Source organism: Mercurialis annua, linkage group LG5, assembly GCF_937616625.2.
Source record: "Mercurialis annua linkage group LG5, ddMerAnnu1.2, whole genome shotgun sequence".
NCBI classification, from domain to species: domain Eukaryota; kingdom Viridiplantae; phylum Streptophyta; class Magnoliopsida; order Malpighiales; family Euphorbiaceae; genus Mercurialis; species Mercurialis annua.
Window position 1 is genome coordinate 8585217 of NC_065574.1, and position 14839 is coordinate 8600055.

The following is a 14839-nucleotide window of genomic DNA, read 5'->3' on the forward strand; positions in this document are numbered from 1 at the left end:
CGGTCAATTTTACTTTTTTGTATTTTAAATTTTCAAAGGATGGATAATTTTTCAGCATATTAGTTTTTAGTTTTTATTTAGTGAAGGCTATAATTTTGTTTGAATTAATTAAATAACCTTTGAAAGAAAAGGACCAAAATGGTTAAACAAGTTATAAATATAAAAATGGTAAGTATTTTAAACATTAAGAATGTTTTTGAACTTTGTCATATGTGCCACGTCATCACTTCATAGAAAAAAACCAACGGAGTCAGCGTCTGGTGCAATATGAACCATTTTGAAAAATCTCAAGGATCAAAGTGAGCGAACTTCCACCTTACGGTCTTACTAATTCTTTTGGTCTGACTTTAGGGGGTAAAGTGAGCCTTTTGCCAAAACGTAACTATATAGTGAAATAAAAATTATTCAGACGAACAAAAATTCTAAAAATAAAAATAAAAATTATGAATATAATCAACTCTTTGACTATTAAATAAGACATAAAAAATTAAAATTTGGATATTAATTAACTGAACGGAAAAAATAAGCATTAATTTAAATAACTTTATCGTATTCAAAATAATTATAACCAATTAAAATAATTATTTTAAAAAAATTTACTCATTTTAGATAAGGGTTTAAATGTTCTAATTCCTGATCACAGGGCCTTAGTTATGTGAACTCTTTATTTTAAAGAAACGGAATTGACAATATGGTCATTTTCGTACCATTTTTTTTATGACTACTATCCACCTTAAATGCCAAAATAATTTTTAGCTCCCGCCACAAGCGCCAATCTGAACCTCTTGCGTATACATTACTAGTGGATAAATATACTCCCTCCATTTTTTTTAGTTGTCCATTTAGAAAAAATTACACATACCAAGACAATGCTAATTTTATCTTAAATTATAAAAAAAATACTAATATAACCCCACTAATTAATAAATGCTTTTTAAAATAAAAAATAGAGTCATTTATTAGGCATGAGTAAATTTAGAAAATAAATATTAAAATCATCTTAAATCTCTAAATAGACAACTATTGATGGAAAAACACATTTGTCTAAAATGACAAAAAAAAATAGAGGAAGTAATATTTAGTGAAATTAATAATAACAAGCCCTGTTTTAGTAAAAGAGCACATATGAAATTACACGTTCATTTTTAAAAAGAAAAAAAATTACAGATTCAAAATTTTATAGAACAAAGGATCAATCACCCCCTCAATTTGGCGCGAAATATCAAAAAAATTATTTTGGACGGTTTTGGATCAAACAGACCCAAAACTTGCGTTTTTCGGTCAAAAAATCCCTCTTCCACTCTCAGAAACGCAAGTGTGTTACACTCTTTGAAAAAAAATGGAATTTTTAAAAAACCCTCAATATTTTATTTATCTCTTAAATTAATAATAATTTTATTTTTAAATTATATCTTTTAATTTTTAAATATTCATTAACTAATTTCGTTTTTAATAAAAAAATTAAAGGACCTTTCTATTTTTTTCCTCCTTCTTCTCTTCTCATACCTTTTCTTTCCTTCTTCTTCTTCTTCTTCTTCTTCCCTTTTTCTTCCTCTTTGCTCTGACCACCACCGTCCGCCGCCATCCCCCCCACCATCTGTCGCCTCCTTCCCCCACCGTCTCCTCAGGTGAGGAGCACTCCTCGCTGCTCCTCTGAAACGAGGAGCAGCAGCTCCTCAGGAGCAGCTCTGCTCCTAAGGAGCATATGTGCTCCTCCTCTGCTCCTCGCCTGAGGAGCGGTTTATGACAAAATGAGGAGTGGAGTTGGACGGTTTCCGGCGGTTTAAATTTAGGTGTTTAAATACATTTAATTAGACTAATTAGGTTTAATTGTGTTTAATTAATATTGTAATTGTGATTAATTAGCAATCTCACTCTCTTTTGGGTGTGTTTTTGTGTCATAGGGGCTGATTTGAGAGAAAAATACAAGTTGCGGGTCTGTTTGACCCAAAAACGTCCAAAATGACTCATTTGATATTTCATACCAAGTTGAGGGGGTGAATTAATCCTTTATTCAAATTTTATATAAGCGAAATGATATTTCAAAAAACTATTTTAAGTTACCGCGGATCACCTCTCGCTTACTAGTAAATTAGAAATCATAATGCCTAAACCTAACCCGTAAATCTTAAACTTCAAGTCATTAATGTAAAACTTTAAGAGAATTGTGTCCTAATTTTCTATTGTTTTTACTAGTGTTTAATATTAAGGCAAAACCAATGCGAAAACCCTTCTACTTAACCGATTTTGTTCGAGAGGTCTCTATTCCAAAATTTGTCACGTCCAGGTCCCTCTACTTACCTAAATCGTGTTTTCATGCCCTTAGTTGGACGGAATTTGACAAGTATGTCTCACTCTCCCTTTTCGTCAATAAACAGAGCAAATTTTAAAAAGAAAAGACCATGTTGGCACCTTTTCAATTAATTTTTGAAAAAAAAAAATCCACATAGGCATCTGTTTTATCTTTCAAATCAAACTGCATCGTCTCTTCTCTTCCCTAACCAAACCATTCTTCACCGTTCAAGCTCCTTTCTTCGACGAACTCTGTTATATTAGCCCGATGTTTCACCAAATTTGATCGATCCTAGCCCCTTTCTTCTCTGCTGTATGAACTGTCTGATCTTATCTTTTCAGTTGATACTCTTCTTGCTGAACCTGGATCATTCTTCTTCTTAATAAACACCTCGACAACCCACATCACCGCCAGAACTAGCATCGATCCACTTATCCTTTCTGAAAACCCATCTCCAATATGTCTTCGATTTCCCCAACCCTCACTCGCCGGCGGTGGCTATAAAGTTTGTTCCTCCGACCTCCATCATTTAGTCCATATAATTTGAAGTGGGTGGTTTCTTCATTAACGCCGATCAACACGACGGTGTTGGTGTTGCTGGTACTAACTCTGGTTATGAATGAGTTGTATTATCACTTTTATGATTTGTATGTTGATTATTTTCCGTTTTGTTGATTGAGCTAACTTAAGGAAAAAACCTTATAAAGTGTCTTTTTTTTTCTTCGATCCTAAGTGATCGATTATTTGAACTGAATAATATAACAATACTTCAATTCATTTACTCAATTCTTCAGCTCATCTTATATTTTTTTTTTGTTATTACAAATTCATTTAGTTTTTTTGTCAGTTTTCTGGGTATGTTTGAATTTCCCTATTTTCAACTCATTTTGCTAATTTTGCAAATTCTGATTGATGGACTAATAGGAGCTTGAATTAGGTGTTCTTTTTGTGTGTTTTTTAATGTTGAATCAAAGTTGGGTTGTGAAATTTTTGGGTAATTTGGAATAATTGTAACATTGATACCTATTGTTGAACCTTTGGTACCAATTTTCGTGACCGGTTCTTTACCGGATTGGTATGCGCATCGGAATCGAAACCATTCGGTATGTATTTAATAATGGATTTGATCAACAAACAATAATATAACAAAATAATAAATAACAGAAGAGATTTACGTGGTTCTGCATTGAAGCTTATATCCACGGGCAAAAGAATCGAGTCATCCACTAATCATCAAAAGGAATACAAAATTGGTAGAGAATCACCAAATAGAAAACATCTCTAAATATGCCATTAGAAGAAAAACCCACAAAGTGTTTAACTCTCTACAAGAAGTAACCCGAAAGGGTTAGAATTAACTTTTATTCCTCACACCGCACACACCCTCTTTTCCCCTTATTCACATCAATGTCTACATTGTGTCTTCTGTTTTGGTGTACTCTAAAAGGTGAATAAGGTAAGCTATATAGAGGGAATAAATAATCTATATGGCATTAGGAATATTAATCCTAATTGGATTACATCTTCCTAATTGCCCAATGACAACAAGTTATCCTTCACCCAAATACTCCACAATAGAGTCCTAATACAAATAGAAATTAGAATTTTAGACATATTCCAACAATCTTCACCTTGACTTGAATTCTCCAATAAACTGTGATTACTATTGCGCTCCACCTTCTCCATTTAAGTCCAAACTGAACTTATTCCAAAAGAGGTTCTTTGAGGAGGGCCATACAAGCTTCAAGAACGTCTTGAACTTGCTGAAACCAAAATGACTTGAAGATTTATTATCTTCAGGTGTATCAATCAAAATTTCACGAAGCTTCGAATTTTGTTGGTCTTAAAACTGATACCATAAACAAACTTCATTAGTAGCCTATAATGATTAAATCAAAAAACAAATGTTAAGGTCGTAACATATCCCTTAATCTTCAAAAGTCGACCAACCCAATGAGCATACATCACAAGTGCATCATCCAATCTCACTTCATCGCTAAATAACTCATAAAACTCGTATTTTTATATATTGAGATACCAGACATGTGCATATAGAAATCATGTTGAACAAACATTATTGTTCTAACTGCCTCATTATGCATCTTGCCCTTGACTGAACCAATATCCCAAAATTCTGCATGTATTGATCGTTACCCATAACTACACTCCACTATCAACTCAATTATAGTCGGATAACCAATCAAAATTGACACATATGTGATATGAACAACCTGAATCTGCATAAATTTCATAAAATTATTCTGCCTATATCCAAACAAATTGGCTTATGAGCGATCCAATAGTGACGCCATTCCAAAAATTACAAACGTTGTAATCCATCTTGTGTCTAAGATTGCTATTTAATCAAAACAAAATCTCTTTTGCAATATCATAATTTTATCAAAATCTGATTATGTCCAAACAAACTCTTCATTCAACAAACTCTTAGAATTAATTATTAGATCCAAATCACTTATAGAGTTTCATGAAAGTATTAAGAGATTACCTCAATTATTCATCTTACAAAGCCTCTATAAAATCTTCAAATAGTTGTATGTTTAGAAAAGTCATACCTTTCTTCTTTGTAGTTTAAAGTGACATATGCATCTCCATCATAAAAATCTCCTTAAGAATTTTAATACCCAAATCTGTCTTCAATTAACGACTTTCGGCACTTCCAAAATTTGGTGGCTTCTATCTCCAAAACATCTTTTTAGTGTCAAGTAATTTCACTTTCGAATTGTGAAATTCTCCAAATAATATTTTTGCCATAATAATCATAATCCATATTAAATCTGGAAACCGAATTGGCTCTGATACCAATTGTTGTAATATTGATACCTATTGTTGAACCTTTGGTACCAATTGTCGTGACCGGTTCTTGACCGGATTGATATGCGCATCGGAATCAAAACCATTCGGTAGGTATTTAATTATGGATTTGATCAACAAACAATAATGTAGCAAAATAATAAAAAACACAAGAGATTTACGTGGTTCTGCATTAAAGCGTACATCCACGGGCGAAAGAATCGAGCCATCCACTAATCATCAAAATGAGTACAAAATTGGTAGAGAATCACCAAATAGAGAACATCTCTAAATATGCCCTAAGAAGAAAAACCCACAAAGTGTTTAACTCTCTATAAGAAGTAACCCCGAAAGGGTTAGAATTAACTTTTATTCCTCACACCACACACACACTCCCTTTTCGCCTTATTCACATCAATGTCTACATTGTGTGTTTGGTTTTGGTGTACTCTAAAAGGTGAATAAGGTAAGCTATATATAGGAAATAAATAATCTATATGGCATTAGGAATATTAATCCTAATTGGATTATATCTTTCTAATTGTCCAATGACAACAAGTTATCCTTCATCCAAATACTCCACAATAAAGTCCTAATACAAATAGGAATTAGAGTTCTAGACATATTCCAACAGGAACGTTTGATTTGGTGCTTAAAGAAGTTAAAAGTTAACTTTAGAGATATATTCCTTATATGGATAATGGGTTTGTCTGTTTTGGATATAATTTCATTATTGTTCTTGTATTAGCTTCTACTGTTGACTTGTATTTGAATTTTAGAACAAAAGTTTTTTTTTGTGGAATATGAATTAAGGTTAATTTCTTGCTTCTGGATTTTGATTGTTTCCTATAATTTCTATGTAATTAGAATAGAAAGATCGGAAGAAATGAAGAAGAAATTTTTGTTCTTTCACATAAAAGGATAGGAAAAAGAAGATACACAGTAGACATCTAAGGATATATCCATTTAATTCACGTAGATTTAAAATTACTATGTCACTTTCTCTCTCTCATACTTTCACTAACGGAGAGTGAGACACGCTTACCAAATTCCGTCCAACTAAGGGCATGAAAATCACGATTTAGGTAAGTAAAGGGATCTGAACGTGACAAATTTTGGAATATGGGCCTCTTGAATAAAATCGATAAAATAGAAGGGTCTCTTTGCCTAATATTAATGATCAATCTCAACATACATAGTTTTGTGCATGTATAATTAATATGCGTATGAGAATAATTTGTTATAATTGCTCGTTTACATTAGAGAGGCTAAACCAATTAAAGGAAACTCTTCCTATTCAATAAACAAAATGATATCATCAATTTTTGTGTACATTTTTGTATGAGTCTAACATTTGCGTTTGTTAGTGCATGTTGACTAGGATCAACGTGGAAAAAGTTCAAATCACGAAGACAAATAATTTATAGTTGCCTAAACAATTTTCATTTTCAACCACTTTTTTATATTCAAAATTGATTTTTATTAAGATAAAATTAAAGTGCATCATATTAATTAAATATTATACGATTTAGAACATTTAATTAAATTTAATATTTAATCTACTGAATTATAAATAAAACGAATAATATAAATATTATTTGAAAAAACTCAACGAGGCAAAATAAACTGAAAAACCGCGTGCACTATTTACGCATATAAAGAAATCCGTAACTTGTTTCATTTTGAAATATATTTCTATTAAATTTCAAAGGAAATTTTAAATTTTCAAGAAACTTGAATTTACAGTTTAAATAAACGCTGAAAAAACTCAAATAGTGAAAAATAAATAAATTCCAAATAATTTAAAGCACATAAAAATTTAGGATCATAGTACTTCTATTCAAAAATAAAATTTAAAAATAAAAAAGTTATGATTTTAGATTGTGATTTTCAATTTAAATTCAATATCACATTTTTTTTGGAAAAAATTTAAAAATTTAAATAGATCTGGAGAGAATTTTTTTCAGAAAGTGAAAATATCAAGCGTTGATTGATGTAATTTCAACCACTTTCGCTTATGGTTTTAATTATGTACATTAATAAACATAATTTACTACTTCATTTACTTCTTTCGTTTTAAATTCTTTACTCCTTCGGTTTTAACTTAATAAAAATTCTTTAAATTTTTTAATAATCGGCACTATATATTTAGAGAAAACCTTCCGGGTCGCCTTCTTTTTAACTTTATTTACAGTGGTATTCATTTTTTTTTTACTCTTTTTCATTTCATATCTTTTTATTTATCAAAATGGCTTTTCTTAGTTTTTGAAATTTTTTTTTTACTTTTCTACGTTTAATGTCTGTTTTATATCAATTTTTGTTAATTTTGTTTTTTTGGTGGTATTTTTAGTATATTTATGGCGTTTTTATAGTGTCTTTATGGAGTAAATACACCAATACTTGGTGTATTTTTGGTTTAAATTCATCAGAACTTGGTGTATTATACATACCAGTAGCATCAAAAGAAATGGTTAAATAAGATTTAGATTAGAAAAATATGTGATCTATAGAAAAAATGTCAGAAATGAAGCCATAATGGCAAAGAATTTTTTTTAGAAATTAAGCATATTAACATTAGATCTAAAATAATAACCTATGTAACAAAAAATCAGTTACAAATAATAGTTAGATTATCAATTTTATTGAAAAAGCTAAATAGTCATAAAAATAACGGAGCAAAAAAGAAATAGTCTCATGACAAATCGCCGGAAGCCGCCATTGTTTGAACACAATACTATCGGAAGAAAAACGACAGTGATGAAATTTTATTTTCATTCTCCGATGCGATCGACGATGGTTTCTTATGCTATAAACTGTTAGGTCTTTTGTGTGTTTTATAGATATCATAGATTAAAGAGAGATGAAAGATTTGAGAGGAAGAAAAAGAAAATGAGAATGATAGAGACGGTTGGATAATAATTTTGTGTTTTGTCTATATGAACGAAGCCCTAATAAATTACATTTTTAATCTTTGTTTTCTTTTATGTTTTTTTAATAAATTTTAATTTTAATTTTCTTCAATTCAAACTCAACCGTACTTTAATTCAATAAATAAAAGATGGTATCAAGGATGTGATAGATGCAATTGACAATCTAACCGAAATTACAATTATAACATGTAGCTACTGAACTGGCCGGATTGACGGTGATGCCAATTAATTAAAAATAATTAGCAATTAGTATATTCTTAATCATATAAAAGAAAGGAGAAATTCTTGACCCTAATTTTTTTGGATTTAACATAATAATCATATTACTAAATTAAACTAGTGGAGACGGCAACTACTCTATTCTTTTTTTTTTTTTTTTTGGTAAGCCCATCCGGTTTCCAAGGCTTCGCCTTGACTAATCCGGATCCGACCCGCGTCGCGCACCTGGCATGGTGGGTGAGTCTGCCAGTGGGAATTTTCTGCATTCACAAGGACTCGAACCCGAGACCTTGCTTAAACACTCCACTCCTCCCTGAAATGCTCTCTTAGCTGGTTTCTACTTTCTAGTCATTATGCATAAAAATTGTTTTAGCAAAAAACTTTGTATATATGGTGGACAATGACGGATTGATTTTATTTTTTTCTCAATCCGAGCTTCATTTTTTTTGACTTCTTATTTTCTTTTTCAGTCCGACATAACTTCCATCTAACCCTAAATTCAATATAAATTTTTTTCTTATTTTTTTCAATTAATCATCTCTAATTTTTTGAAAAATACGATCCCATCCGGGATTAGAGAATATATCCATAGTCTACGGATAGTTCCACGCTTGATGACGGAGTAGCTCTCTTTAATATGGAATTCATTTTGAAAGGAGAATTATAATATAATATAGGCATAGGTAAAGGCACTAAATAATGAAAATTGAACTTGGATGATTAATTTGACAACAAATAAAATTGTAGACATCATTTAGGGGATGAGTTTGAAATTAAATTACAAGAATTTCATATTCTCCAATGTTTTACATATAAAACCTCAAGGAGAGAAAAATGGTTTAGATCCTGCTATATGCAATCAAGAGAAAATTAATACGTCTTGGAACTAATTAATCATTTTTGAGAGTTCTTACTAATTATAGTCATAGGCTAGACCAAAATCAATATGACGAGAAGCTCATTTAGGACATTTATAATATTCTCCATCTTTGAATCTAGCTATATCAATTTACTCCTTAGATAGAGTCCCGTAGTAACAAAAGCTTAATAGAGTAAAAATTAACGAATTTTAGCGTATTTTGTAAATTAATACATGAATTATCAGTTTTTTTTTTTTGCAATTTTAGACACCGAGCAACTTCATCATAAAAATACTGATGCGTAAACCGGAATAACCACTGTTCCGTTGTCCACATTAGCACTTTTCTAATGAAAAGTTATTATGTGCTAAAATTGCAAAAAATTAAAAGTTGGTGTATCAATTTACTAAAATTAAAAGTTCATGTTAAATTTGCAAACACTCTAAATTTTATATTTTATTACGCTATTAAGCCTAATAAAAATGTTAATTTTAAGAATAAAAACACTAAATCTTAAAAAAAAGGGATAAAAACACTAAAATTTTGTGTGGTTCAACTTCTCCCTCTCATATATATAATAAAAAAGATTACATCAATTTAATATTAGATTTAATTTTATGAGATTGGTGCATTTGCATATCAAATTATTTTCTAAAAGAAATAGTCATATACTGGTTTTTATAATAATTGGCTTATTGATCAAATTGTCTTCTGCAACAATATTATATTTGTATGTTCAACTAATCAATTGTCCTATTATGCATAATTAGCTCATTAAGGGCTGCATTACCACAATAATGCTCGAATACATGTAAGTGTGATGTGCGATTACTCAATGTAATCAACTTGTATGAAGAAAACAAAAATAAAAACAGAACAAAATGAAATAAAAACAGAGAATCTCCAAGACAAAGATAGTGACAATAACCTAAGTTAAAAGCGTATTATTTGCTTTAACTATATTGATTAATCAAAAGGGTCAATCACGAACATTATTAGCTCAAAAACTCCTTATTGGATAAATCATTTACCGCTAAATAAAAAGTTGGAGCTTAGTCAGACATGGCTTTATTTTAAAGAATAATGTCATAAAAATTCATTAATTTTACATTTTTTTTTAATTTAATCATGTTTTTTAAAATTTATCATAAAAATATATTAATTTTTCTTTTCTTTTTCAAATACATACACAGTGCTGAGCTGACATTTGTTTATTGATGTAATTTACTGAAGCGGATGTCACTTTTAACGAATAAATGACTGCCACATTAACACCGTGTATGAATTTGAAAAAAAAAAATTAAAGTTGGCTGTATTTTTATAACAAGTTTTAAAAAGTATAATTAAATTGAAAAAAATGTATAAAGTTTCTGAATATTTATGACAAATAACAGATATTAAACTCTCCAAGTCACTGAACTTATTTGTTATTATAAAAAAAGGTATTAAACTTCATTTTGTTATAAAAGGGTCACTAAGCTAGACATTTTTTTACAACGGGATGTCACTCATATGAAACGCACCGTTTTGACACTAAAACACACTGTTTTTGCTTATGTGGGAAGCCGAAATTTCAAATAGGTATATAAATTAGTGACTATTTTATAATTTACGATAAGTTCAGTGACCTTTTTGTAACAAAATTTGATCGTATCCGCCGTAGTGACCTTCCGTTTTAATAAAAGGTATAATTCAATGACCTTTTTTTAATAAAATGATATTTAGTACCCTTTTTATAGTAACAGATAAGTTCAGTAACCTAAGATGTTTAATATCCTTTATTTTAAAGAGTATTTAGTCAAGACGTTGTAGTTCTACTGCGACTTGATTGGATTAAACAGAATATTGAGCGGACCGATTTAAACTACCAAACCGATGGCTTTGATCAAATTTGGTTTGGTTAATTAAACGGTAGGTTCGATTTCAATCCAATTATTTTTGGTTCAGTTTTGTATTTTGAAATCAAAATTAATTGGATATTTGAATTTGTTTTATTTTTTTGTTTCTCGGGTTTAACTGAACCAATTGAAATTTCAAACTAAAAAAAGTTTGGCTCAATTTTTTTATATCGAATTAGTTTTGATTAAAAAAATGTGTTCATGTTGAAGTGGGAAACATTTATTGTGTGTTGAATGGACATGTGTTTAAATATTAGTTTGACACCTCCACTTAACACCAATTGGTTTTAAAATGGAACGTAACATGATATCAGAGTTTTGTCCATTCGCACAATTTGAGTTTAGCCCCGCCCACACAAAGCATGAGGGGGATTTGTTGTTCGGCTCGAACACGTTACGCGTGAGGAGGAGTGTTGCAGTGGGAAATTCCACATTGGTTGTGTGTGATTGGACATATTTTTAAATATTAGTTGGACACCTCCACTTAACATTAATTAGTTTTAAGATGGAATCTAACATTTCAGTCGGTTCAATTAATTGGGTTGTTCGTGAACATAAACGAGCCGGACGCTATTATATTCATGTTCAGCTCGCTGAAATAAATGATGATAAAATCAAACTCGAGCTTGCTTCATTTATAATACGAACAAACATAAACCGAATTTTTATCAAGCTGCAACCGAACTGCACATGAGCAGCTCGGTTAATGTTTATTGCTATTGCTTATGTAGTACTTGTCATTGATTTTATTTTATTTTATCTTTGGTGAAATATGCGTTTATATGCACTTAACTAAATTAACATAAAATTTAGAGCAAATTACTCTAAGGCCTCTTATATTTGTTATAATTTACAGTTTGATACCTCTTGTTTGAAAATTAAATGATTTGGTATCTCAGTTTTGGTTTTTAAAACTATAAAACCCTTCTGTTAGTTCCGTTAATAATTTCATAATTACTTTCAAACGATTTAGTAACTCAGTTTTGATTATGCAAACGATTGATACCTCACTTTTAATTATGTTAACGATTTGGTACCTCATTTTTAAACGATTTGCAAACGATTTGGTACCTCACGTTTTAATCCGTTAACGATTTGGTACCTATATATTTAACAGAAGGATCTTATAGTTTATAAAATCAAAGTTGAGGTATCAAATCATTTGATTTTCAAATAAGGAATATCAAACTGTGAATTATGACAAACGTGAAGACTCTTAAAATAATTTGCTCTAAAATTTACTAATGTGATGTGGATATAGTTTACAAGAGGTCTATAATTAATATTATTACAATGTGTTTAAGTAATTAATTAAATTAAATTTTTATATAAACATGTAATAAAAAAATTAACTATTTTTCCAATTTATACAATAGCTGATTTAGAACTAAAATTAATGGACAACGGTCACATGAGTAGTAAATTTCGTACCGAAAGCAAATCCAATAAACCCTATTGCAAATCCTAATCAGCACTGAGTTATATAGGTGTCGACCTGATCCATAACGCCACGTTTCATGATCGAACGTGTCACATAAATACTACGCCGCATAGTTTTTCAAATCATCTCTATAAATACGTACCTACTTCTTAGCAAAATTTCATCCAATTTGCGGTTCCGTTTCTGCCTTAAACAACCAATTTTTCTTTCTTTTCTTGCTTGGATTCTCTCTCTAATTCTTGGATTTTCTTTTCTTGGATTCTTGATTCGATAAAACCCATTTTGTTTGATTCTTGATCGAATAGGGTTTGGTTGTATAATTTGTTTTCTTGAAAACAAAATTTTCTCGGGAAAATAGAAATGAAGGAAAATGCAGGAAACCCTCTGCATCTCAAATCTTTGAATCACATATCTCTTTTGTGTCGATCAGTTGAGGAATCTATAGATTTTTATCAAAATGTTCTTGGGTTTGTGCCTATAAGAAGACCTGGTTCTTTTGATTTTGATGGAGCTTGGTACATATAAATATTATTTTAATTTATTTATATTTTGTAGATAAGAATTTTTTTTTAATAGTTTTATTGATTTTAGATTCTATTTAATGTGTATAGGCTATTTGGATATGGAATTGGAATTCATTTGTTGCAGTCGGAAAATCCAGAGAATATGCCGAAGAAAGGTGAAATTAATCCCAAGGATAATCATATTTCTTTCCAGGTAAATCATTTCCAATTTTGTTATCTATGAAGAAATTACCGTTGAAATTGGATTGAATTGTAATATTGTTTTGTTTGGGTATCAAATGAACAATTTGTATAGGTAGATGTACAATGAACTGAGACAGACACGTAACTACGTATGATTGTGAGTTGGTACAAAAGAAAGAAACAGACAATAACTAAATTTCAAGGAATCCTACACTACAAAACTGAATAGGACAAAACATTGATGTTGCAGGTGAAAATTTAAGATTATTTTAAATAATATAGTAATTTTATTTAAAAAATACTAGTAATTAATAAATTAATTAATTATGCTTTTTCTTGAATAGGTATCAATTTGGTGACTAATAAAAAGCAAAAGATCAATTTAGTTACTATAATAAAAACAAAGATCAATCTGACCCACTTTTGCTCTTGTAAAGGAGTTTGGTATGTCATGTTGCTTCATTCGAATGGAACTGAGCTGAATCAAAATTGATGTTTTTCATAATTTCAAATCAAATTGAATCAATGAGTGTGCTTAATTGGTTGTTTAGTTTTATATTTTTGATGTAATTTGTATTAACATAATAGTTTTTTACATAATTTTTAACTGAAATGAACTGATATTCATATTACTGTTCGGTTCCTCATATTTGTTTGATTTTTAGGTAGGGCAGACATTTCATTCGATAACTCCGTATTAAAAACATATCCAAAATGTAGTGTTTAGGATTATTTTTAACATATGAAACCTTTAAGAAACACTGTTTAACCGTTTTTGTGTCCAAATGTTCCGTTTCTCCGTGCTATATAATTCGATTTTCATACGTTTGTCATTTTTTTTAGTTTAAATTATGCTCACTGTTATGATTGTAAATAAAGAGAACTAGAGGACTAAATACTAAGTAACAAAAATGACTGGTACAGTGTGAGAGCATGGGGGCGGTTGAGAAAAAGCTGAAAGACATGGAAATAAAGCACGAGAGAGCGGTGGTAGAAGAAGGAGGAATACACGTAGATCAATTGTTCTTTCACGACCCAGACGGGTTCATGATCGAGATTTGCAATTGCGACAATCTTCCGGTGATCCCTCTGGCCGGAGAGATGGCGAGGTCTTGCTCTCGCTTGAATATGAATAATATTATCATACAACACAAACCGCAGCAAATTCATCACCTCGTCCAGCAGTAGTAGTAGTAGTTGTTGAAGCTGGGCGTTAATAAAAATTTGTGGTGTGGTTTCTATGTATGTAGTTTTTTTTTTGGGGGTATTATATATGTATGTATGAATATGTTTGGTTGAGTTTTGTTGTGGGTGGTTAGCAAGAAGACGAAATGCAAATGTGTGATTTTCAGTGGACCTGAAAAGATGATCAGTTTCTTGATTCTTGGAAATCTTCTATAATTTGTATTTTTATTTTCGAGTTCTTAGTAATATAAGTATCTTTCTATCTAGTATTTTTTTGGTATATCTATCTATTTCTTGACTCAAAACTTTTTTCGTTGGTACTATATTATATTCAATGTTTCAGATTTATAGATAATCCATTCTTAAAATTTAGAAATAACAAGTCATATGTCCGCACAATAATCACCGTCATTTATCATAAATTTATTTTACTTAAATTAAAATATATTATATTAGATATGATTTTGAATTTATATTCCATGAATGACGGTGATT

At 30.1% G+C, this 14839-nt stretch overlaps 1 protein-coding gene across 1 annotated transcript; it reads left to right on the forward strand.

Annotated features, from left to right (window-relative positions):
* Positions 1-12598: 12598 nt before the first annotated feature.
* LOC126679870 (glyoxylase I 4) lies at positions 12599-14624 on the forward strand. Its single transcript, XM_050374880.2, has 3 exons — positions 12599-12967; positions 13064-13169; positions 14084-14624. The coding sequence occupies exons 1-3, from the start codon at positions 12813-12815 to the stop codon at positions 14345-14347; spliced, it is 525 nt and encodes a 174-aa protein (XP_050230837.1). The 5' UTR covers positions 12599-12812; the 3' UTR covers positions 14348-14624.
* Positions 14625-14839: the final 215 nt, after the last annotated feature.

What these genes read in the sequence shown, in the direction of transcription:
- LOC126679870 (XM_050374880.2), top strand. Translation starts at nt 12,813, where the DNA reads ATGAAGGAAAATGCAGGAAACCCTCTGCATCTCAAATCTTTGAATCAC. An exon ending in TTTGATTTTGATGGAGCTTG is followed by an intron (nt 12,968 to 13,063) that starts GTACATATAAAT and finishes TAATGTGTATAG; the next exon opens with GCTATTTGGATATGGAATTG. An exon ending in ATAATCATATTTCTTTCCAG is followed by an intron (nt 13,170 to 14,083) that starts GTAAATCATTTC and finishes TGACTGGTACAG; the next exon opens with TGTGAGAGCATGGGGGCGGT.